At 48.5% G+C, this 26763-nt stretch overlaps 1 protein-coding gene across 2 annotated transcripts in view; it reads right to left on the bottom strand.

Annotated features, from left to right (window-relative positions):
• The window catches only part of CLPB (ClpB family mitochondrial disaggregase), a 131678-nt gene extending 109087 nt beyond the window's left edge, over nucleotides 1-22591 (bottom strand). The window contains exons 1-3 of one of the 2 annotated variants that reach the window (XM_067539081.1): nucleotides 22000-22591; nucleotides 17004-17052; nucleotides 2413-2499 (exon numbers count right to left, since the gene is read on the bottom strand). In XM_067539081.1, coding sequence (XP_067395182.1) covers nucleotides 2413-2499; nucleotides 17004-17052; nucleotides 22000-22519 — 656 coding nt within the window. In that variant the 5' untranslated portion in view covers nucleotides 22520-22591. Of the gene's footprint in view, nucleotides 1-2412; nucleotides 2500-17003; nucleotides 17056-21999 lie in introns of both variants that reach the window. The other variant, XM_067539080.1, reaches the window with a different exon arrangement.
• Nucleotides 22592-26763: the final 4172 nt, after the last annotated feature.

A 26763-nucleotide genomic window follows, 5' to 3' on the forward strand; every position in this document is an offset into this window, starting at 1 on the left:
GACTGCCAGCACCATAAACTCCCCTGGCATCTGAATGCCAGGCTGAGTTCTTGGCTCAAGTACCAGCAACACATAAAATACGTGTCCTCAGAACTCATTCACCGTTCTGCTGCATTTCTCATACTGATGTGGACTCTGCTGGGCTATGAAGGCCCACAAAGAGTAAAATCTTAGTGGGGTCAGTAACATCTGCTGTTGTGGCTGGATATACACAGCTGGCAGGTCTCTTAAGTAAGGAGGACCCATTTTTACATCGTCACTTTTCAGAGATGAGACACGCTTTAAAGAATTCAGCACCCTGCAAATGTTAGTGTAAGTCAGACAATGTGTTTAACGCAGGACTATGGGTGCCAGAAAGCATGTTGCCCAGATCACTATTAAGTATGTGTGCAGTTTGGTTGGCTGGCATGGAAGGGGCTGACCTCTTTAATCTGTTCAGGTAATGTTGTTCCCACCTGACCACAAATGGAGTTTTACATGAGAGAAAAAGAAAAGAATTAAAATACGTCCAGAACACCACCAGACACCTTGCACTGGAAAGGAGACAGATAAATATCTAGAACTCTATGGGCAAACCTATCTCACTGAATCAAAGCCATCAATTCCTTGGACTCTTTTAGCTCTATTTCCATAGTACCTCTGCCCCAAACTACATATCCAATCCCAGAGCCAGGCTCTTTAGAAGTCAGGTTAAATAGGTCAGTGTTTGTACATCATCCACGAATGGACAAGTTGGAGGGAATTTCAGACATTCTTTGTATCGTTTTCCAGCTGGTTTCCATGTTTCCCTGCCACTGGTGAAACCCCACGGGGTACATTTTAAAGCTAGAAATAGCAACAGAGGCAAAATTCACTGCCAGTGACGCCAACGGAATAGTTATGCTAGAGATGAGTTTGGCCCTAGTTTATGCTTGCTTCCAGAACTGAAATATCTAGTTAACCTTTGATAACGTTTATAGACGAGTCATACTGAGTTTCAGATTCATAGCCTTTGTTTTAAATTATAGGCAATAAGTACCCAAAATGTGTGGAAAATAAACCCAATTCAACCAACACAGTTCCAAGCATCAATCTTTTGGCCAGACATCCAAATAAGATGCCCAGTTGTTAGTCTTGTGCTAATGCCTAGCGAGACTAGACTGGGTCCTGAAGGCCTTTTAGTACCCAGATGTTTGTGTCACCATTTCTACCTGATTTTAGGCTATGTATCTTAAAGAACCAGAAGGGTGATACATCTGGGGTAATTATTGTACCATGAACAGCCTTTCTCCTTGTCTCCCATCTAGCCTTTGCACCGCCCGAAGCCCTTTTCTGGTCCACCAGTCACTTGGAATGGTCAACAATCGTCACACTCCATCGCTGACCATTGTCCATCAGCTAAGGTGGGAGGCTCCAAATCCATCCCTCTGCGGACATGCAAACAACGGGGCCCGCTGCTGCTCGGACATCAAAGTTAAACAAACAGACCCAAGCCCCCCGCCTCTCTGCCCATCTTAAGGAGCTCCCCGAGGAGGTCATGACTTTCAGCTTGTCATAGCACACATCAAAGTTTGCACCACACACGAACTCGGCACACGGATTCGAATCGTGTCGCCCGAGAGCGGATATTCATCTTTTGTGCTCTGCTTTAATCCTGTGTTTTCCCAAGTAATTAAGCTTTTTTGCTTATGAACTTGTGACTAAGTAAAGCATCTCTGAGAGGTTGTAACATCAAAGCTCATTCTACCGTCTGTCCCACATTTTTTAAAATTGGATTTCTTTTTCTCTCTTTTTTTTAAATAAAAACTAATTGAATTTAGTTGTAGACTGAATATATTTAAGAGTGCCTTTAAAGGTTACCAGAAGCCACAGTGATCATCCTGGGAACTAAAGAGGTCGGGCACAGAAGTCAGCCTTTTTGGTACATGAAGGCATAGCATGAAAGTCACAGCACTAGCCCCACAAACTAAGGGAGAAGCAGCAAATCCTACAACAGCAACTTGAGACTTGAGTTGAGTTACTGACACTGTGCGACCTGCATCAACACCACCCCAAGGCTGCGGATCTCATAAGATCTCAAGATGAACAGGGTAGGCCCGATCAGTATTCAAATGGGTGTCATCCCAAGAAAACAAGAAAGCTGCAAGGAAATGCTGCTGGTAATTCAATACATAATGCTCTCCCCTTTCAGCCAGTAAACCCGCTGAGGTTCTTGGTTGTCATACTGTACATAGATAAATGAAGAATACAAATATATGGTCTCAGATTTAACCAGGAACCACAACCCAGAACTGCACAAGAGGGAGACTCTTAATGCAGGTTATTTAAAGGAAATCCATGTGACTTTATCAAAAGGAGAAAGCAGCATAGCAACTTCAACATTGTTTATCACAAAAATGGGTTAAAAAACAAAACAAAAAAACCCAAACTTACCTAGAATTTCTGTTTATAGCTGCTACCATGAGGGCTGTCCAGCCAAGTTTGTGCCTAACATTCACATCGGTGCCTTCCAGCAACAATCTACACAAAAGAGAGAGAGACTGTTTCATAAAATGTTGTTTCCCCCTCCGCCCCGTAGACATAGGCAAGGGTGCTGAATGGATCAGGGGGCTGGCAATAGAATACAGAATCTTTCATCTCTGAAAGTCACTGGTTCCAATGCAGCCCAGGGCAGTAATGACTGAAAGTTATGATCCGACAGCTCTTCAGTGGGTCTCAGTTCAGTTCCTAGCAGACAGATAACATCATAACTAACAAGTCTGGATTCTTTAAGGTAGCTAACATGGATCTTAACAACTCATCAATATGCTGGAGGAGGGGAAGCTGGCTGCCATACATACTGATGGACTATTAGAATCTTTAGGAGAAGTAATAGCCATAAAGGATTCAAGGCTGGGTATCATGGGAAGGTCAGCAGCTCTCAAAATGCCACATACTAACATGGCACTATTTTGGAGCATTCTCGCATGACATTAAGAGCCACATAAAGGCATCAAGCAAACCTCTGTGCTCTTTCAATAAAGATCTCTCACTCCTTTTGGACCACACTCCTAACAGACTCCTAGCTTCTGCTACCACGCTTGCTCTTACCTGGCTACTGCTAGCTTTATTTCTTAGTCTCTGCCACATTCTGACTCCCCTCAAGGTTATAGTCCTCTGCCCCTGCCTCTAATTCTATATCCCTAGTATTATTAGCTTCGACCCAATTTGCAACGGATTCCAAGCAGTATCTTAGAAAGGTGATTTACCTAAATCCATATTTTAGGTACCTAAAAAGGCAGTTATTTTTAAAGACGTGCTCAGCACTTGGAAGTCACAATGACATCAATAGCAGCTGTGGCCACTCAGCGCCTCTTATTTAATATCAGCCCACTTATTTAGGCATCAAAAGAATTTCATAAAGTCAGATTCCAAGGCCAGAAGGGATCATTCTGATCATCTAGTCTGACTTCCTGTATCACACAGGACAGAGAACTTCTGCTTCTTGGAGCAGCTACTCCTGGAACCCACAGGGGGAGAGGCAATGCTTGATTTAGTCCAAAATGGAGCATAGGATCTGGTCCAAGAGGTGGAAACAACTGAACTACTCAGTAACATTGACCATAATATAATTGGTATTCCCCCCCAAACAAAAGGATGTTAAATTTAAAGAAGTCCACCACCGTAGCATTTAACTTCAGAAACGGGATTTACACAAACATGAGGAAGCTAGTTAAATGGAAATTAACAGGAACAATCACAACAGTGAAATATCTACAAGCTGCATGGAAACTTTTAAACAACTCCATAATAGAGGTTCAAATTAAATGTATACCCCAAATTAAAAAATAAGCAAGAGGACCAAAAAATACCACAGCTATGAAACAAAGCAAAAGAGGTGAGTAGAGAAAAAAAAAGCATCTTTTAAATATTGGGAGTCAAATCCTACCGCAGAAAATAGAAAGGAGCAAAACTCTGGCAAGTCAAATGTAAAAGTATAATAGTTAAGTACAAAACAGACTGTAAAGAATTATAAATGCATCTTACAGAACTGGCTGACTGACCAACTAAACGGCAGATGAAATTCTATGTTGATAAATGCAAAGAAATGCACATTGGAAAACAATCCTAGCTATACATACAAAATGATGGTCTAAATTAGCTGTTACCACTCAAGAAAGATCTTGGAGTCACTGTGGATAGTTTACTAAACATCTGTTCAATGTGCAGCAGCAGTCAAAAAAGGAAATAGAACATTAGGAGCCATTAGTAAAGGAATAGATAATAAGACAGAAAATACCATGCCACTATATAAATCCATGGTACGCACACACCTTGAATACTGTGCACAGTTCTGGTCACCCCATCTTAAAAAAAGATATATTAGAACTGGAAAAGGTACAGAAAAGGGCAACAAATACAATTAAGAATATGGAACAGTTTCTATATGAGGAGAAATTAAAAAGACTGGGACTTTTCATCTTGGAAAATAGACGACTAGGGGGGATATGATAGAGGTCTATAAAATCGTGAGTGGTGTGGAGAAAGTGAAGAAAGCAGTGTTATTTACTGCTTCACATAATACAAGAACCACGGGTCACCCAATTAAATTAACCAGCAGCAAGTTTAAAACAAGCAAAAGGAACTGCTTCTTCACATAACGCACAGTCAACCTGTGGAACTCCTTGCCAGGGAATGCTGTGAAGGCCAAAAGTGTAACAGGGCTCAAAAAAAGAACTGGAAAAGTTGATGGAGGATCGGTCCATCAATGGCTATTAGCCAAGATGGTCAGAGATGTAACCCCATGCTATAAGTGTCCCTAGCCTTTGTCTGCCAGAAGCTGGGAGTGGACGACAGGGGATGGATCACGCAAAGATTGCCTGTTCTATTCATTCTCTCTGAAACATCTGCCATTAGCCACTGTCAGAAGGCAGGATATTGGGCTAGATGGACCGTTGGCCTGACCCAGTGTGGCCATTCTTATGTTCTTAATTAGGCAGGCCAAAAAAAAAAGTTTTGAAGAGTAACTGGCAAAAGACTCAGAAATTACACGGCTAAAAGTTTTCTAAATACATAAGGAGCAGGAAGCCAGCCAAACAAACAGTGGAGCCGCTGGATGACTGAGCACTCAAGGAAGACGAGGCCACTACAAAGAAGCTAAATTAATTCTCTGCATCAGTCTTCATGCAGAGGACGTGAGATTCTCACATCTGAGCCATTCATTTTAGATGACAAACCAGATGAACTGTTCCAGATTGAAGTGTCAGTAGAGGAGGTTTTGGAACAAATTGATAAATTAAATGGCAAAAAGTCATCAGGACTACTTTGTATTCACCCAAGAGTTTTGAAAGAATTCAAAAATGAAATTGCAGAACTACTAACTGTGTTATGTGACCTATCACTTAAATCATCTGTACCAGGTGACCGGAGGTAGCTAATATGATACCAGTTTTTAAAAAATGCTCCAGAAGTGATCCTGACAATTACAGGCCAGTAAGCCTAACTTCAGGACAAGGCAAATTGGTTGAAACTAGAATAAAGAACAGAATTATCAGACATATAGATGAACACGATTTGTTGGGGAAGAGTAATTACAGCTTTTGTAAAGGGAAATCATGCCTCACCAATCTATTAGAATTCTTTGAAGGGGTCAACAAACATGTGGACAAGGGTGATCCAGTGGATATAGTGTACTTGGATTTTCAGAAGCCTTTGACAAGGTGCCTCCTCAAAGGCTCTTAAGCAAACTAAGGAGTCATGGGATAAGAGGGAAGGTCCTCTCCTGGATCAGTCACTGGTTAAAAGACAGGACACAAAGGGTAGGACTACATGGTCGGTTTTCAGAACGGAGAGAGGTAAACAATGGTGTCCCCCTTGGAGGCTGGGTCTGTCATGTACGTCTCCCACAGGGGTCCCCCAAATCCTGCACAGCCAAGCCACACTGATTCCACTGCAAAGGGGCCCTGCACAGCCATGGAAAAGGGACAGATTTGCCCCTCACAGAGTTATTGGCTCTGTCTCCCTTCACTTTGTGGAGTATTAACTCTGAATCTCTTAGGTCTTGTCTAAGCCACTGTAGCGCTTCTGTGTGTAGGCACTACCTATGTCAAAAGGAGAGGTTTTCTCATCAGCGCAGGTAATCCATCTCCCCAAGAAGCAGCAGCTGAGTCAATGGAAGGATTCTTCGATCGACCTAGTGCTGTGTACACGGGGACTTAGGTCAGCTTAACAATGACACTCGGGGGGTATGGATTTTTCACATCCCTGACCGATGTAATTAAACCAACCTAATTTTCTAGTGTACACCAGACCTTAGTTTTACCCCCTAAGGCTGCTGTGTGTCTGCAACTGCCAGAAGTTTGCAGCCATCCCTCCCCCCAAACTCTGTACACATGGTGAGCACAGGCAGTGAGAAGGCTAAATCTTCTGGCTAAGGACTTCTTGGATAGTTATATTCAAGGGTTAGTGATGTGCAAGTTGACCAAGATCACTATTGGGGTACAGTCAGCACTACGGACCTCTTAGATGGGTTCATCGTTCAGTGAGCCAGTGACAGGAACAAACTTTTGGGAGCCCATGTATTTATCAGATGAACAGACTTCTAAGTAACCACTTACCAGATTCCTGTCACACTCACTGTAAACTCACTAACCAAGCCGATAGTGGCCACTGCGCGAAAAAATGGTCCTGCAACCTTAACGCTGATGTGTTCCAAGCAATCAGTCACTGTTCATCCTTGCCCTTCTTCCCCCCACCCCTTTCAGTTCTTGCGTCTAATCACTGAAAATAGGCAACAGAACTTTAAGCACATCTTTGCAATCTGAAGAGCTCTCTTAGATGCAACAGGTTGGTAAAAAGAGAAAAACATCCCTGCCAATTCAGAATTTTCTCCTGTCCCCATGGAAGGCCCGGTAAGTGCCAGGGTACCACGAGCCATGTTAACCTGTGCTCAGTGCAGATTGCTACTTTTAGTGAACAGCTTTGAGTGCAGCTGTGCATAACGGCTATGTTTACAGTAATAACAGAGACATGCTGAGCTAGTCTGTCTCAGACCCACGGCCACTCCTGGACATGGCTGTTAAGTGTCTTGCTCGAAGCAGCATTGCCTGCAGCATGAATCTATACCACTCCTCCATCTGCAACTTCACTGCATATGGTCCCTTTGGACAGAAATGGAGTGCCAATAACCCCGACAAAGGCTTCCTCTGAAGGGTTTGTGTGTGACACTGTCTCCGCAGAGTTTTAATGCCAAGTTGCACATTTCAGATAGTCCCAGTTTACTGTAACCCATGGACAAAATTCAACCCTGGCTTCCATCGAAGCCAATGCAGCCACTCAAAGCAGAGCTGAACCTGGCCCCAAATGTACAGGAAGTAGAGTAGGTTAATTGGCTTTCCAAGTCAGTGACAGAGCCATGAACAGGATTTTCCAGTTCCCCTACACTAGCAACAGCAGCACTTTGACCCCCTGAAAAAAAACTCAAGTTCTTTGCTTCTACATCCCATGCAACCTGCTGCACAACAGCTTTGTGAGTCCCTGCTTTCTCCTGAATTCAAATGGGAGCTGAACGCCCTCAGCCATACTCCTGGTCACCAGAACAGCGCACTTCCTACGGGGAAGGACTGGTGTGAAGGCAAAGCTTCGACTTAGAAAGCATTCATGATTTTGGAGACTGTGAAACAGTGATGAGCTATTTCTAAAAACTGCTCTGGAAATTCGTTTATTAGTACATATCATCTCTCTTCTTATGTCATGGTCATTCAACTACTGATGGACCTGATCCCTCAATCACACCTCCTATGGAAGACCCCACACCCACGCGGAGGGTGCTGGACTACTCGCTAGGGAAGCTGATTGCACGATCAAGGCCTAAGGTACTGGAATAATCAAGCAGTTTTCCATTCAGGAACCCAGCTTAAGTAATCTTAAGCATGTGGCTTGCCAAATGATAGTATAGCATAAAGAATTACTAGAGTCACATCATGTAGCATAATGTGCATTGACATTTCATTTAGGAGCATTTTTTTAAATCACTGCAAGATGCTGAACAACTTAACAGATTTGCTAGACAACTGAACTTTATGTTCAGGGTGCTTGAGTCTATCATTAATATTTCCCCAGCCTGATTTAATGATATGACAATCGATAAAGTGATGACCACTGTTCAGATCCTAGACAGCCAAATGTATTTTCCAGCCGGGACATATTTTTTAATTAAATAAAATCTTCTGATCAATGTTTAAGATGCCTATCCGCATTTTAACCAAAGAAGATCCAAGGTGCTCACTCTTAACAATTTCACACACACACACACACACACACACACACACACACACACACACACACACGCAACAATATGAAACTATCATCACGTTATTTCATGAGACAAACACATGCTCCGCTGTTGGGTACATGGGAATCAGTGTCAATAAGTAAACATGTGGTGTGAAATGAAGGCTCTGATGAAAGGCTGAGCTCCTTAAAGGGTTTGAAAAGAATCTCAGGATTATCAAAGTTTGGGTTCAGTTTGCTTTGGTGTCAAAGAATTTGGATGTTTCTCTAAGGCAAGCTGGACAGTTCACAAGGACTGATTTTCTTGTGAGATTTCCAGTACATTTGCCTACATGAGAATACAGTCTCTCTCATGGTATTTGGGCACTTTTGATTCCAGTTCTATATGAAAACCTCCCTTTACCTAGATGGTAACAATGCAAAGATCCACCAGTAACTTTGTACAGGGCAACATCTCCTTTTAAATAAGAGAGGGGTTTGAAGTGACTCACTGATCTAACCAGCAGAATAGCTCGAGGTGCTTTGGAATTATCTGAAAGGGCTCAACAGCAGTGTGAGGGGAGAGTGACACCATTTTGGAGTAGACACTATTTTGGCTTGAAGTAAACAGGACCTAAAACTCTTCACTTTGATCCATTCAGAAAACAGATAAAAGACCCAACTTTCCTGTCGCCAAGTATCTCCTGTTGCAACACAGCAACTTTCCTTCTCCCCCCGGCAGCCCCTAGACAGATGTGGCGTCTATTCATCCCTCCTATCCTGCAAGTTCTGGGTGAGTAACTCAGTGACACTGCTGCTTAAAGCCAGAGCCCAGAGGGCATGTTTGAGTTTATGCTCAGCGCCTGGGAGCATGCCCAGCTCACCCTCCTGACAGGTGGAGGAAGAGGAAACTGGAAACTTGAACTTTTGCAACAACAATAGCTTCTGTTTCTCTGGGTCACTTGAATGTTTCTTTCCCCCCTCCCCAATATGTTACTGTTTAACTGCAGGGGTGGCTGACACTTTAAGAAGTGCTTCCTCTCCTGGGACTTGCCCTCAGCTTGCAACTTTAACTGCAAGGAAAAACAGTATCTTTTACCATCACCACATAAGCGCCTCTTTTAAATTCTGGTGAAAGTCTGTTCATCCAGGAGGACTACTTAAGCCACAGAAAAAACCTTTGATCATGCTTTTGTCTTCCTGGAGCCAGGCTGCCTAAAGACTGCCTTTGCTTCTGAATCCTTTAGTGATCACCTAATGGCCAATGATGAATGCCTTGGTACGGTACAATATTCTGTATATAGAAATCCAAATCCAATCCAAAACGTTACATGGAATCAACACAGACAGTGAAAGCACAGCACAGAGGGAGAGAACGTAAGACGTATAGACGAGGCAGAAGACGAATATGTGCAACTGAGATCTGAAATGATATGGAGGAAGACAGACGAGCTGCTCCCAGGGGGAGGAGTTGCAGAGGAGAAGGCTCTTCTGCCAAGTGTGACGAGATTGTCTGAAGGGACAAAGAGGAGGCTATTGCTACATAAGCAGCAATGGTGAGCAGGGAGTAGAGAGAGAGAGGTGGTCAAAAAAGCATGGTGGAGTAAGGTCAGAGGGCTTTGGGGAACAGAAAGGAAAAGACGATGATTCTGAAGCGTACCCAGAAACAAACAGGAAGCCAGCAGAGTTGTTTAAGGTGGTGAGTGATATCTGAGTAGTATCCCACTGCTCAGTGGAGAGAGAATCAGGAGTCACAGAAACCTCATTCTTACTTTTCACATATTAACACACGTGGCATGGAAACACCAGGACATGGTGACGGGTGAGTGATTAGAAACATGTATGATTTAGGAGGCGGCTAACATGTTCCATGATCCACACAGCCAATTTTCCCTCAGGTGAGAGGAAAAGAGAAAGAAGCAAAAACTCCACATGACAAGCCACAGAGCCTAATGCAACCGTGTACTGGTTCATGATGGGGCTCTAACCTAGGCGCTATGGTAACACAAAAAATAATGTCACTGCTGAAAGATGTTCAAATACTACATGAGCATGATAACAGAGCCAAATAACCTCCTGACATGGAATCCCTTCAAAAATGGTACAAAGTGTGTGTCTCACCTCACGGCATCTATTAGTTCCCAGTAGTGCTGTGCAAATGCAGAAGTTGTTTTGTGTCAAACATTACAAACACATACAGCCTTTGAGGGTAGAATGTCATCCTTGACCGTCTTGTGTAATAGCAATTGATGGACCTATCCTCCATGAACTTATCTAATTCTTTTTTGAACCCAGTTATATTTTTGGCCTTCACAACATCCCCTGGCAACGAGTTCCACAAGTTGACTGTGCGTTGTGTGAAGAGGTACTTCCTCGGTTTGTTTTTAACCTGCTGCCTATTAATTTCATTGGGTGACTGCTAATTCTTCTGTTGTGTGAAGGGTTAAAGAACACTTCTCCTATTCTGTTGTGTGAAAGGTTAAAGAACAATTTTTCCTATTCATTTTCACCATATGATTCATGATTTTATCTCCATCCTAGCCTCCCTTACTCATCTCTTTTTTAAGGTGAACATACCAGTCTTTTAAAACTCTCATATGGATGCTGTCTTAGGCCCCTAATCATTTTCATTGCCCTTCTCTGCACCTTCTCCAATTCTAATATATCCTTTTTGAGATGAGGTAACCAGAACCGCACATAGTATTCAATGTATGGGCATACCATGGATGTATTTAGTGGCATTATGATAGATAACAAAAAAGAAAATACCTCTTTCCTAATGGTTGCTAACATTCCATTACCTTTTTTGACTGCCACTGCACATAACCAGATGTTTTCAAAGAACTATCCATGATGACTCCAAGATCTCTTTCTTGAGTGGTATCAGCTAATTTAGACTCCATCATTTTGTATGTAGAGTTGGGATTATTTTTTTCCAATGTGCATTATTTTGCACTTATCAACATTGAATTTCATCTACCATTTTTTTCACCCATTTTAGTGAGATCCCTTTGTAACTGTCTGCAGTCTGCTTTGGACTTATCTTGAGAAATGTTGTGCCATCTGCAAATTTTGCCACCTCACTGTTCACCCCCTTTTCCAGATCAGTTATGAATATGTTGAACAGCACAGGTCCCAGTACAGATCCTTGGGGACCCCGCTATTTACCTCTCTCCATTGTGAAAACTGACCATTCATTCCTACCCTTTGTTTCCTGTCTTTTAACCAGTGACTGACCCATGAGAAGACCTTCCCTCTTATCCCAAGACTGCTCAGTTTGCTTGAGAGACTTTGGTAAGGGACCTTTTCAAAGGCTGTCAATGTCCACGTACACTACAGCCACTGGATCACCCTGGATCCTCAAGGACAGGATTACAGCTTGAGGTGGGAGATAAAGAGGTGGAGTGGATGAATGTCTAAGCAACTAGGATATAATTTTCATGCAATGCTCCTTGGTTGTAAAAAGCAAAGGGGAGAGAAATGCAGGCAATAGAAGCAGAATTATTTGTAACTAGACACAGCCTAAGGGTTTCTTGTGGTGTCAATGGAATCTTCAAAAAGGTTACCTCGGCTCTTCCTGATTATTTAAATCAAGGATGGCCAAATGCGACAGTACATCCCACAGTCACAACACACCTAGTCCAGAAGAGATTTTTAAAAGGGGGGAAAAAAAACCCTACTCCAAGTCTGGTCCTTCTAAATGTATATTGTATATATTTGAACTGCACTTCAGTGCCTGATTTAGACGGTCAGCTCCCCGAGTGCATACAGTGCTAAGCACATTGTCAGCACTCACATATAATCATCTTTATGAAGGCAGTTCAGCCTTTGGAGACAACAGGTCCCAGAATAACAGTGCTCCACCTACAGCTGACTGGAGGCACTGCATGCTGGGATCTGTAGCCAATAAGGGCCACTACGGTATCAAAGAGGATGGTGTCTACAGTCTCCTTCCTTTACTATATATCAGATGTAGCCCTGTGGCTCTCTGAGCTGCCAGCATGTCCCCTTGACTGGGCAGAGCTGGATGGCCTTGCCTTAAATAATTTTCATATGCTTATAGATTATAAAGCCAGAAGAGAGTGGGGCCCACCGGATCATCAAGTCTGATCTTCTGCACTTCACAGGCCACCAAACCCCATCCAGTTACCCATGTATTGAACACAATAACTTGAATTAAGTTAAATCAGCACAGCCCTCAAGAGACTCAACTACAATGTGCCGCGGGCAGACAACAGGAGGGATCCAGGAGCACCAATGTCCAGACATCTTCTGTCTGTTCTGGAATTATTATTTATTGTTTGTATTGTGGGGGACCCTGTTATGCTAGGTGCTGTACAGACACAGAACAAAGAGACAGTCCCAGCCTCAACAGCTGACAATCTATAAGGGGAGAGTCAACAGGTGGATACAGACAGATGAGGGAGAGCAAAGACACAATGAGGCTACATGAGACATGCAAAGCTCAACTGAAATACACTAAGCTGGACTGCTTGACAAAAGATAAGGACAGCCAGTCAGGCAATCAGTTTTAATATTGCAGTGGGTTTCACAGAACCCAGGTAAAATCAATCCAGAGAGCGGGACAATCTCAATTGATCGAAATGGCACTTTTTAAAAGGACAGGTCAAGTTTCTTGACACCTCCTTTCTCTGAAGGAAAAAATAGCTCCATGCAAATCTCCTCGCCAGCGGAACGTTTAACATGCAGATTCCGCCTACTGCCCGCTGTTACAAATGGCCCTGATAACACTGCGCTGACACATGTGCTTTGTTTCCGTGAGCCATAATCACACAGCACTTATTAGAATACTGTTCCATCATATTTATTTGGCTAAGGAACTCTGCTGCGAGCCCATATTTTTGTAGGTGGTTTATTAAAAAATAAGAGTGAAACATTGAGAATCAATATTAATACTATATATAAAGGCCAGGATGGAGGCAGTATTTCTTCATGGTTTTGCTTCTTGCTTCCCCTGCTTCTCCTCCTCAACACACACAGATCAACTGAGTTTGGGGAAACTAAACTACCAGAGTAACAGGTATTGTCTGCAGTTATGGCTAAATACATATAGAGCCTGAAGTTAATGGGAGTTTGGTCATCAGCTCTAGTGGGAATAGGATCAGTCGCTAAAGGGGAATTTCTTTTGATTTTTAATGCAAAAATCAGGCTACATTTGCTTCATCAGGACCAGATGACACACAGGTAAGACCCTGATTGAGAGTCAAGACAAGAGCCCCTGGACTCAAGCCTCCCACTGACTTCCATCATACATATCCCCACCCTCTCCCCTCACATCATCTCTGTCTGAAGAACTGCCTGTTGCCAGCTGACCTTGTACACTGCTGCCTATTCCCCACCTTCACTGAAATCCCCACCCCTCACCCACCAGCATACAGTAGCCCACTTTCCTATGGCTGCCTGAATCCCCAGCCCTTCAGACTGCAGCACATACAGAATGCAGCTGCCTGTCTCTTTGCACGGACAGAGGCGCTGACCTCACACTGTTCCAGGGAATCCAGTCCAAAAAGACCCTCAATGTCTATGAAACCCTCACTGGCCCTGGGGCTCCTTCTCACTAGGCTGCTCTTCCCCTCTGGCCCCAGCTGGTGCTAGTGCCATCACGTGACAATGGTAAAGAATCAGAGAGAGAGCACCGTTTTCTTCTAATGCTGAACAAGGAACTCTGTTGGAATAAGGAACACAGTATTATCCCTAAAGCTGCTCTGCCCCTCCCTCTGCTTCATGGTAGAGCTTCTGCCTAGGCCTCCTCTGTCCCTGCCCTAAATGCCTGGCTTCCCCCAGCAGTTTTAAAGAGACAACTCACATCCTCACAACCCCCTTCTCCGCAGCTCATGAATCTAGAACAGCTCATCTGTATCTCTCTGCCTCATTGACTCTCCATCTCATGTCAAATAACAACTGAAAAACTGTCTCTCTCCCTCTCCAATTCCCCTTAATTTCACTCTCCCTGCTATTTGTGTTGGCAGTTGCATTGTTTAACCTGTAAAATGCTTCGGGTGCAGTTGGCACGGAAAAGACTCCATAAAGAGTTGTCTTGTGTTACTGACTTGCAGAAGCAAGAAAGCTGGTCATCCCAAATCAAGCAATGTGCAAAAACACAAGAAGCGGATGAAGACAGCATGTGTTAGAGCGCCTGGCCCAGTCAATCATAAACATCTGGTGGCTTCTCCTACAGCCTGTAAGCTGAAGCGATTGAGTTTTGAATAATACCAGTAGCCATTCTACAATCAAGGCAATGACAAGTTTTGGTTCAGTTTTACTGGCCCTGCTTAATGAGAGAGGTTACGATACGGTACAGAACGTGCATCCTGAGTCTTACTGGGATGTTAACTGCATGAATATGCAAGGCACGACCTGCAATGGCTTAACCCAGGATATTGATTGGGTTTTCAGTGCATTTCAATAATTATAATATAGTGATCTTAGACCAGGGGACAAATTAAGATTTAATCAAATCTGAAATTAAATTTTAAAACCCTAAAGCAGTCCGCCTCCCTGTTGTCTAACTTGCCTCAGAGCCTGGGGCTCAGAGCAGCTCGAGTTCTCCTGCAAAATGACGTGCACACAGTTGAACAGGGGCAGCAGTGTACACACACACACACACACACGCACACACGCACACACGCACACACACAATACTGTAATGAGCCAGGTTGTGTATATGAATGGCACTGCCCTCTACTGGGCAGATTTGGAACTGCTTGGCCATGTGTCATGAGCTGTATACAACTACTAACTAAAGACAATTCTCCATTGCTCAAAGGAAACGGCCTTCTGCTTTTGGAGGTCAGCTCATGTCTTCACCATAACAAGCAGGATAGCAAAAACCATCAAGCTCTTGGATGGCTGCAGGTTGGCTGGAGAGGATGGAGGAAGTTTTTACTCTTGGGGTCTGTAATTCGTGCCCCATGGCTATCACTGGGGGTATATCAACGCTGCTCAGTTAGCCTGGGAGATTGGCACTGGGACTATGCGCTCATGTCAGCTCGAGGACGAGCATCTCTACCCGTGCTACTGTGTCCTCATTATTTCTGCACTCGTCTGGGGGCCTGTCCCATAGTTCTTTGTGCTGAGATGCTGTAGGATTCTTTCCCAGTCAATGGTGTCAATTGCAGGGAGTTGTAGGAAGGGCACTGCACAGCTGCCACCTTGCCTGCATCCTCAATGCAAAGTGGGCAGGTTCTAGCTGGAGTCAAACCACAGCTCGGACTTTAACCCATAACCCCAGCCATGCAAGCAAGCACAGCTTCAAAGCAACACATAAGCACTTGAGGACGGGTGGCATCCCCCAAAAGGGTTGGGGTGAGCAGTGATCTGGACATGGTGAGGCAGGTCTCTTGGTATGGTAGGAGAAGCAAGGAGTTTCAAGCATAGGGGACAGCGTGGAAGGAATTTGAGGGAGGGAGAAAAAAGGAGCAGACAAGAGGGCCGCTTGGGATGCGCACAGGCAATAGAAACGGAGGGGCAGTCGGAGGGGATGGGCGCATAGGCAGGGGCAGTGAATGTGCACTACACAGCACATAATGCGCAGCAGCAGTCTGTCCAGACACTAGTACACACCCGGGAAAGAGAGAACACAGAGCACAGCCGTGCCACTCATCGCTCTGGTAGAAATCACAAATCACCCAGACATCACTAAGAAGCAGCTTCCTGCAATTACTGACAGCAGAACACAAGTGCCAATTAGCCGCACACCAATATCCTATGCGAACCTTGATTTAGGCCAGATCTCGGCCCTTGGCTGCTTCCTCTGAGATGCTACAAAGAGTGCAAGGGAGCACCGTCAGCTGGGGCAGTGACTAAGGGCCAGATGGGCCCCAGAGAGAGGAAACAGAAGCAGCAGCTTACAGCGGAGAGCTCCCGGGAAGCCTGCATGCCGGACAGAAGAGGCTAAGTAGAATGGTACACAAGGTGGAAGGTTCCTCTGCCAGAGGGTGAGGCAGCGTAGGCTGTGGTCAGGTGGGGAGTGCAGACTACTCCTCTTGGGTGTCAGATGGTTTTTAGTTGCGATACCCCCATTTCCTTCCATGCATTTTTCTGCAGGAAGGGAAAACATGACCTTTAAGCTATTCCCCTCTTCCTAGGTTTGCAGCGCTGCTCCGTACTACCCGGCCAGCGGCCAGTTTTAGTTAGCACAGGTGACTGTCACATGAGAACCATCTCGGGAGCCACATCCACTCATGTTTCAGTAGGAAGCCGCTCTCCAGATCCGCAGCCATGGGTAGAGTTTTGCGACACCTTCCAAACCGTACCCACGGACAGCGACTGTGCATACGTACAGTCTCCTTCAGGGGTGCTTTGGGCACAGGAAATGCATTCATCCGTTAATCTTCCAGTGAACTTAAGGTTCCAGATGGCTGTCCCTATGTAGCCACAGAACAGTGCAGCAGAGGCATTGTTAGCCTGTCTCAACCCACCCCGGAGACCTTGCCTGCAGAAGTTAGGGGTGCTTGGTCTGCACAGCCGTTGGTCCCTGGTTTCCTGTTCGGACTGGCAACAAGAGCGCCATATCCAAGGGTATCTGAGAGCTGCCACACCTACCCACTAGGAAGTAGACTGAGGCCACCAGCTAGCTTGACCTAGCCCCGCAAACAGGGGCAACTCTCACTCACTGCTGGCTTTGGGGAGATTTGAAGCAGTGAGCTGAGCACTCACAGCTCCCAATACCAACTCTGAGTGCCTGCCTGGGACAACGAAGGTCTGCGGCAGCAATGTCAACCCACAGCAGAAGGATCCGAGCAGTCACTCACCTGTCGACTTCCGAAACGTTGTTGATCCGTGCAGCTTCCAGCAGGGCATCTTCTAAGAGAGAGAAAGAGGAGAAAGCTTAGTAAAGCAGCTGGCAAGAGGGCCTCGCCAAACACACCTACATAAACTGCCCATGGTAGAGCTTGTGTCTATAAAGGACGTGAAAACTCTGGTGTTCGAGGGGTGTTATTAAACACTGGACACGTCATTCCAGACCTGTCCACTGGGGGATTTACTGAATCTTCCTCTGCTGCAGCTGGCGTTGGCCCTTGTTGGACAGGGGATAAGGCAATTCCTGTATTACCCCATTTTAAAAACAGAGAGTCAGCCTGTGCCCTACAGCTCCCAGGATGCAATGCTTCATATTAGCAGCTGCCATTTGACTCAGGACGGCGTCCTGCTGGCTGGAGCGTGTCTGGATTCTAAGGGAGGGGGGCTGTTGGCAAGTCAGAGAACATGGTGTGCTGTGTCCGGCCACCCTTGATGCAACATGGACATGGACATCATACTGCTCTAAACTCCTCAGTTCAAGGACCAGCACTCCCTGAACGTCAGGCCAGCATGCAGCGCGTTGTGGGTGATACGACACACAAATACAAACAAGGACTCCTCCAACTGGCCTCACCAGCCATATGGTTGCGGAGGCCGGCACTGTACTAGACAGAAGGCAAAGTACCAGGATGGCAGCCAAGGGGGAAGGAGAGAGAAGGCCAAGGAACTATTCTGGAAGCAGAGAGTGAGTCACTCCAGATGCTGCACCTCCCAACTTTATGGTAATGCAGAAAGCAGGGAGCTTGCTTTGGCGAGGGAGGAAGCGAGGACTTTTCCTGTGTACAGTACTGAAAAGCAAACCGACACCTTGGGCTACCGTGCCCAGCATGCATTACTGGGATGACTAGCTCTGGGATCCAAAGCCATCCCGTTTTGGAGCCAGACACTTCAGCCTGAGAGCAACAGCCAAAATGAAAGTGACCATTCCCCAGCAGACTAAGAGCACCACTCTCTGTCTCAACGGAGTAACTACACTGCCCTTAATTGTAACACACACACACCATCCTCCATGCTGAGCGTCACAACGCACACTACAGAGAAAGCTGCTCCTACACTGAAAAGAAAGAGGCTTTTAGGGGAGATTTAAGCAGAGGCAGGAACTTGGCATCTGGGAGGGAGAGGCGTTATTCTGAGTACCAAGCCATGTGTCCTGTGGAGAGGACATGGAACAAGGGGCAAGCCTGCATTGCTGCATATGTACAAGTCACACTAGCAACAGGTGGCGCTCTGCTCCTGGAGGATGAGCAGAGCAGCTCTACCAAAGATGGACTCAGCAATTTCAAGAGCATCATCAGGAAGACAAGACATCAGAACCAAGACCTCCTGAGAATGAACTAGTTCTGGGATACAGGCCCCTTCCAGCTTAGATTCAACCCCTGAACTGACTCCACACCCCACCGCAAAATACAAAGGGCTTTATAGTCAAAAGTTCTCACTCTGGCAAATCTCTGATGTGAGAGCCCTCCACCTGCCACAAACAATTTTCCTTTGTGAAGTACAAAAGCAAAAGGAGCATTCTGCATATCGAGATGCCAGCAAATATATTTTAAGTAGAGCTGGTCAGGAATTTTCTGGTGAAAAATGCCAATTTGTCAAAACCAAAAGCATTCATAGGAAAGGGCTGAGGTAGCTGAATCTCCCAATTAATTTTTTTTTTTTTGAAAGACAGTTTCTGTATTGTCCAAATATCCCATTCCTGACATTTTTTAAACAAGGTTTCATTTCGCTGTTCCAAACGACTTTGTGTTTCAAAATTTTAGTTACTTTCTACTAAAAAAAAGTTAAAAAAATAAAAAAAAATGTCAAAATCAGAACGAAACATGACGATTGACCCAATCCCAAAAAATGTTCAGATGGTCAATTCATGAAAATTTCTAAACTTTGACATTTCATTCCAAATGGGGATGAGAAAAAAATTCAAAATCTCAAAACTCTCACAGAACAGGAAAAATGTCTCCCGCTCAACGCTAATCTCCATTGTCCCCACAACAGTAAGTATCCCTCTTGCTTTCTACGGCAGGATTGCCAGAGATTCTGAGCAACCAACAGCTCCCACTGACTTCAGCAGAAGTTGTGGAGGCTCAGTGCTTCTGAAAAATCAGACCCCCTAGGGCCTGCATATTAAGAGCTGTTGTAAGGAGCTGGGTTTTTTCAGCATATACTGCTGGTTAGTTTAAATCTGACATGGGGATTTTAGGAAAGACAGCTATGTTATAAAATCTGCGAGAGAAACGTTTGCATGATTATTGTTTAAAATGGGGGCATGGGGGTTGTTTCTCATTTAGCGTTTCACCTGCACTGCTAGGGACCCAACACAAGAGCACTGGGCTGGTGCACAAGAACCAGAGTGTGAAAGTGAGCAGCATCCACAAGTGAAACGGAGCAGCATGCAGCAGTTTAACTCAGCCAAGCACAAGCAGCAAACAGCATTAATAGAGACAAATACAGCAGAGTTTATAAACTTTCAGTTCTACCCATCACTGGTAGCTTTAGCATTGCAGAGATGGATGGGACTCTCTTTTTTCAAAATGATGATTTTATCGTGACAATGTCCCTTCCAAGTTTACCCAGGCCAGGTGTGTCACAATGCCACTGTATGTCAGCCAGTAGCCTGCAGGAAAACGGCACTGGGTATAAACTCGCAAACACATTCCATTCGCAGAGCGAGGGCTGGGGAAAGACACTTAAAAGCCCTGGCTCGGCGGCACAGCACAGCTCAGAGAACTCCACAACAAAGCAGCAGTTCAGATCATTTCCATTGTCCGTTGAAAAGGTGAAGGGATCCCTGGGAGATCCATACAGCACAGCACTAGCTGCTGGTGTGTGAACAGCTGCCACATGTCAGCTACACAGAGTCCTTTTCGATTGTCATGAGAAGGCTGTGCATCACTGCTCTCTCCTGGACAGAATCAGAACCACTCTGCTCTGGGCTCTATACTGCCTGCAGCTATAGGAGAGTCTCCTGTGTTTTGGGATCTATGGCTTTGGAGAAGGCGGGTCTGCATTCTTTCCCCACCAACATTAAGAGGTAGGCCATGCAGCACTATGACAACTGCACAGCCCTGGGAGGCCCCAGATGTGTTGCACTCTTAATGAGTTTAGAAACTGCTCTGAGGGATTCTTCAGCTCCAGTGAAGCAAGACCAGGAGGTTCAACCACCTCCTACGTGACTTATGAGCAAAAGCAGAAACTATGCAGCATTTAAATAGGGCCTTCCACGCTCAACACACTTCACGGTCACTAACCAGTCATCACAGGGTTCAGCCCACGTTACAGTGGGGAAACTGAAGCACGGGGCAGGACTTGCCCAAAGCCACAGAATGAGTCAGTGGAGGAGCAAAGATGAGAACTCAGGACCTTTCGTTTCCCAGTCCCACATTCATGCCAAACGTTGTGGTCATTAACATAAAAGGCATTCATGACAGCATATATTCATTTATAGGAGGACGACACAGGGAAGGGATGGGCCTTCTAACCCAGCATCGGCAGTTCAGTCCAAGCATCTGTAGAATCCTGCATACCAACCCCCAGCTTTCCTACAGCATGCACATACCAGACAGCTGATGGCTTGAAAGCCATCACAGGCCTCTGTCTATAAGATAGCAGAGTGGCAGTAGACAAGACAACAGAGCTGAGTTTTTACACTCAGCTCCAGCAGTGACTCGCTCAATGACTTTAGGGAGACCACAAACACTATGTGCCTCAGTTTCCCCATTGGTGAAATGGAGATAACATTGATTTGCCTCGCCAATAATTGAGAGGCCTAATGCATGAATGTTTGCCAAGTGCTTTGGAGCATAAACATTATGAACTGCCAAGCATTAGAGCCACTAAAGCCTCAATCCTGCAAACATTCACATACGTGTGGCACTGAGCGTATGTGAGTAAAAGGACTACTCCACAGGCACAAAGTCAAGAACATAAAGAAATGCTTGGGGGATTTGAGAAGCAATGGCTGAGAGGCTGCCGCCAATTAATTACTGGGGAAGACAGAGATTGCTCAGAATGTCCTGCCTCTTGGCCATAAGATATCACTTCCACCCCACCCGAGTCCCAAAATTGTCTGCAACAGCGAACTGCCCTGAGTTAAACTCCAGCACCAACTCTATGCAACTCTAGCACCTGTTTTTGTATGCACCGTACACAGGGAGTTCACTCCTTGGAGAACCAATGCACCACATCGTCTACGGCTGGCCAAATCTTTCTAACATAATTCTTCCCCTAAAATAACAGGAAAGCACATGCTCTTCCAACACACAGACTAAAACACCGGATAAATATAGACATACAGCTGGCATATCCCCCAGAATAGTGGGTGTGTATTGCACAACCTGTCAACACACAGTCTGTAGATGCCTTCTGCTCCAACACAGATAAGTGTCTGTGGACCACCCACCAGCCTGCAGCACTCCACCATGATTCAGGCAAACCATGGACCGTTGCATGCTGGGACCTTGGACCTCTACAGAAAACGCTCGGCTCATTGTTCTTTGTATCACGGCGGCAGCTAGACAACCACAACAGAGATCAGCGCCCCTTTCGCCCCACCAGCTGTGGGAACGCAGGCCAGGAGCTCACAGGGGCCCTGCCATCTCCCAGGGCTGCTCCGCTCTATGATAAGACTAGGGCAGCTGCATTTGAGGAGCTGCGCCCGGCGATGCCTGGACTTCCCGAAAGCACACAAACGCCTCTATCCTATTTGAAGGGCATCCCCCACCGGGAATGTTAGAAGCCTAACACACGGGGCCCCCACATGGGGGAGTGGGGAAAGGGTACCCTTTACCGGGACCCAGAGGCCCTGGGGGGGACCCAGAGGCCCTGGGGGGGGACCCGGCCCAGGCTGCAACCCCCACGGGTGTGTGTGTGGGAGGGGGCCCGTGTCACACGTGCTGCGTGGGCCCCGCTAGCGCAGCACGCGTGCGAAGGGAGGGGTTCAGCCATAGTCACCCTTGGAGACGTGGCCCTTGCCGTAGCAATACGCCAGCGCGGCAGCCAACGCAGGGAGCGCAGCCCGGCCAGTCCGGCGCCCCTTCCTCTTCTGCTGCCCCCCAGGGTCTGGGCCGAGCCCCGTCCGCCACGCAGCAGCCGCCCCCGGGCACCGCCGCCGGGGCGCCTCGAACCCTCCGGTGCATGCAGCCAGCGCCTGCAGCCCTGCCCCCCGACCCCCTCCAGGCCACGTGCCCCGCCCCAGCTGCCCCCCCAGCTCCCTGCGCCCCCTGGCGGCTGCCCCCGGACACTGCAGCCCCGGCGCTCTGGTGGCGGCGCGCTGGTATTGCAGCTGGGCCGCCCCGCGCCCCCTAGTGGCCGCTCCCGGGTACTGCAGCGCCTGCCGACCCCCGGCTTCGCCCGCCGCCCGGTCTGCCCGCGCCGAGGCGCCCCAGGAAGCCCGCGGGGGCGGCGGCGGCCGGGCCCTCAGGTGCCGGGCGAGGCCCGGAAGCGGAGGCCTGAACACCAGGGCGGCCAGCATCGTCCCCTTCCGCGACGCCGGCAAAGGAGGGAAACCAAGATGGCGGCCCCCGCCCCCGAGAAAAAGCTTCAGCTCTGAGGGGACGCTGCGTGAGCGTGGGGACGCCGCCGGCGCCGCGGCGCGAACTGCCTCATGGGAGTTGTAGTCTTTTCGCGGGCAAAGCCCTCGCACCGAGGTGGGAGTGAGGACTACAACTCCCAAGAGGCCGCCCCCCCCTCCGGAAAGACGCTAACAATGCTCCCCCTCCCCACCCACGCTACGCTCAGCGGCGGGCCGAGGAGCATGCTGGGTGGCGAAAGCTCCTGAGGCATGCCGGGAAATGTAGTGTGGGTGGCAGGTGTTTTCGCGGGCCCGGCTGGGCTGTTCTAGAGCGGCTCGAGGCCGGCCGGCCGGCAGGGGGCAGCGTCACCTAGTGGTCAGGGCGCTGGCCTGGGCGCGGGGAGTCGTGGGTTCGAGTCCCGAGCCTGGCTGGTGGGGGGAGGGGAGAGGAGAGTCTGGAAGTAAGGCCAGGTCTCCTGGGTTCCTTTCCCAGCCCTACAAAGGGCTGCAGCTGGGGGAGCGGCAGGAGGGGTCCCGTAGCTAGAACAGAATTGTGCATGGGTGGGGACCTGGCCCCGGCCCCAGTGGGGTCCAGCCCTTGGAGCTAGGGGTCGTGGGGTCTCAGGGGGCGGCACTAGGCACAACAGCCCAGTGCAACCCCCAGCAGCAACCTCAGCAATGGGGCCTTCCAACCCACCCCCGCCCCTCCAGGACCAGTGGAGTCCAACCAGCCGTGGGGCTGGAGAGCTGGCACTCCCCCAGGGCAGGGGTATCCCCTGGCTGCATGCATGTCCAGGCCCTTTGTGCTCAACCCTCTGGCTTAATGCATCAGCAGCTGCTTTTGCAGGAAGAGATTTCCCCCGGGGGACTGTGATTCCCCGTCAGGCCAGGCACAAATCGGTGAAGTCCCCCCCACCCCCCAGTTGCTATGGTTTAACAACCCCATTAAATGCCCATGCAGGGCCTCAGGGTTGACTGCACCCTCTGCACCAGGCGGGTACCCTGGGGACAAATTTCTACCTCCCCTGAGGCCCCCGGGTTGGCTGAGCAGAGCAGGGAGTGGGGCGAGATGTCCTACCCCCAGCTGAGACCGAGCTGGGGATGGCAGGGAAGCTGCTGCCAGACACCCCCACCTGGCACGGGGGCTCAGCTCCGCATGCCGAGGGCTGTGTCATGGCGAGCAGACAGCGATGGACGGCACAGGCTGGCGGTGACTCAGCCCAGACAGCCAGGGCGGTGGGAGATCATAGAATATTAGGGTTGGAAGGGACCTCAGGAGGTGTCTAGTCCAACCCCCTGCTCAAAGCAGGACTAACCTCAGCTAGATCATCCCAGCCAGGGCTTTGTCAAGCCTCAGCTTAAAAACCTCTAAGGATGGAGATTCCACCACCTCCCTAGGTAACCCATTGCAGTGCTTCACCACCCGCCTAGGGAAAACTTTGAAGGGGGGCCGGGGGGTTCCCCTGACTCTTTAAAGAGCAGCAGGTGTTCAGCTAACTCCTCCCTCCCCACAGCTGCCTTGTTCCAGCTGGCTCCTCTGCAGCAGCTCTTCCTGCTGTTTTGCATCTGGTCCCCCCTTCCCCCGCTTATAATTATCCTCCCTGCTCGTTAGCGTGTGCAGTTCCCTGCTTTCAGTCCCTCCCACAGGGTGCCTGTAAGAGCAACTTGGTGTGTGTGGGGGGGATCCAGTGCCATCCAAATGGTGAGCAGCCTGGGGCAAAGGGGAGGCCTCAGGGACACTGAGGAAGGCCATAGACCAGGCCATGGTGGGGCACTGTGGGGTGAGGGACATAGGGTGGGGTGTTCAGGGTCTCGGTGGGGGGGGGGTAATTGCACTTCACTCCTGGGCTGGTTTCTGGAGCGGGGTGGCAGGATCTGTCCATGCAGCACTAATGGGTGATATTACAAGGCCGGTGCTAGGCATCACTCAGCAAAGCAAATGCACCCCAGGCCAGGTCGCCAGAGAAAACAAGCCAGCGCGTCTCTCCTGTGCTGACCCTCAGATGCTTCTGCCCTGTGCTTCGTTACATCTTACAGGGGTTTGCCATGTAACAGATCTTCAGAAGTGACATAACTCGGGAAGGAGCTGCCGGGCTGTCGGGGGAGCTCCTGTCACTCAGCGGCTCACCGCATGTGGTGGCTGGTAATAACGATCTGTCAGAGCAGAGCAGCTACGTGGAAGGGGCAGGCCGCCTGTCTGCTTGCGTGGAGCTTTTCTGAGCTGACAGGCGTCACTCATTGGAGCTGCCTGAAAACTTCCAGAGTGGCTCCCGTCCCTTGGGGGAAGAAAGGTTTTGCTTACAAAACGGTTGCGTTGCTTGCAAAAATGCAGCCTTTGTGAACCTCTTAGAGGCAAAAAATATTCACCCCTCGCAGCCTTCTCGCAGAAATGGTGCAGTCGCCGTTGATGCAGCCCTTGCAGCCCCTGGTCAACAACTCGGTGGTAAAGAACCATCAAGAGGCGGCAGACCTCGCATGAAACCTCATTAACGGTAGGAACCCTCTGCTTGACACAGGTCAGGATGCCCTCGCCATCCTGCCAATCAGGCCTTCGCGTTGCATTCGCTTCAAGGTTTGGTAACTCCAGCGGCCTCAGCGGGGCGGGAGGATCCTAACCCAGGCCTGTTTTGTGCCCAGGCGCCAGGATCATGTCTTGCTGCAATGGGAAAGCTGCACCTCTTCCCAACCGGGGGAAGGCATGCAGGGATGACAGGATTGCCACCTGCTCTGTCCTCTGTCACCGGGAGCTTCTTAAATCGAGGCAGAGATGCTGGAGAGTGAGAGACGTAACGGGGAGCTTTATTGATCCTTTACACTGCAGGGACATCCCAGGTCTGATCAAACTCCTAGTCCTGGTCCCAGCATGCACTGGGCTCCGGGTAAAACCTGGGCTGGATTGTCCTAGGAAGAACCCACCTGTAATGAATCCGGAAACTTGCCGGCTCTCGGATATGGTTAGGAAGATGTCTCCCGCGGCTCTGGCCAGGGGTCGTTAGCTCCGTTCGCCGGTGACGCTCTCGTTTTCCTTCCAGAGTTTATGTTGCAGATGCACCCAGTAACTAGATAGCGCTGTGCAAACTGCCCTCCCCACTGCAGGGTGGTGAAATCTACTGCTGGGACCTCCTGGGGCCCAGTCTGAAAAGGGACGGTGCCGGCTTATCCCCTGGTGGTGGAACACTACCCTCTGGGCAGTGGTGCTGTGCATCTGCTGAAAAGCTGTTTCATACAGCCCCCGGTCACCCAGCCTTTACAAAATCCACACCAGAGGATGCTATTAAGGCAACTCTGCCGTGGAGTGGTACAATTTCAGCAAGCCATTGAAGCTCCCGTGGTCTGCAGCGGGTCTGGAAGTGACTCCAGTTCAGCCTCTGCGGGGCCCCGCTCCATCTGCTCAAGGCAAAGCCAGCGTGTCTTAACTCCCAGCGCTATCACCACCGGGGATGTGAAAATCAACTTGTTCTCCCTCCCTCTTCAGCCTGCAACGGTAATACAGACCCTGCCATCAGAACCTAGCCCTGATCAACCAGCCGGGAGAGCTGTCCCAGCGTTGCCTGGCCTCCGAAAAGCCAGCAGCACTAAAAGCAACTCAGAGACACCCAGGGCAGGTGTCGTCTGAGCAAGATCGATCCTGGTCACTTTCCTGTGGCTGCGTTTTAATGTCTGTGCTGAGTCACAGCCAGGCGAGGGGGATATTCGCGAAGGCTTTTGCTCAGGCAGACATCTCCCAGCAGGTGTCGGGTGCCTTGGAGAGCGTGTCTGGTATTTCTCGTTCCATCTGGCTGTGTTTATAGGAACCGGGTGAGAATCCAGAGACTGTTTCTGCCTCCCCCACTCCCGGCCGCGCTAACTAAACAAATAACAGACAATAATGCGCCCCCGCTGCTCGCTCCCTCCACAGCGCCTGTGCCGGTATTGACTAACCTGATTGCCCCGCCACCCGGAAAGGCCGGCCTGCCTGCGTCTGCAGCAACCCTTTGGGCGCAGGAATGAGGGGATCCAGGGGAGGGAACGGAGGAAGGGGCGAGCGGGGGAGAGTGCTGGAATGTGCTAGCTTCTGAATCCCTTCTGCAGCCTGTTCCCGAGGCAGGGCTGGAGCACAACGGAAGAGCCTCGTTGCCCAGAGCCTGTCCAAAGCGATGTAAGGGGAGAGCGAGCTGAGCCCTGACTTAAGGCAGCGTGGTCTAGTGAGAAGGGCACAGCACTGG

Source organism: Emydura macquarii, unplaced genomic scaffold, assembly GCF_026122565.2.
Source record: "Emydura macquarii macquarii isolate MOO-44397 ecotype Brisbane River unplaced genomic scaffold, CSIRO-AGI_Emac_v2 contig_509, whole genome shotgun sequence".
Lineage (NCBI taxonomy): Eukaryota > Metazoa > Chordata > Testudines > Chelidae > Emydura > Emydura macquarii.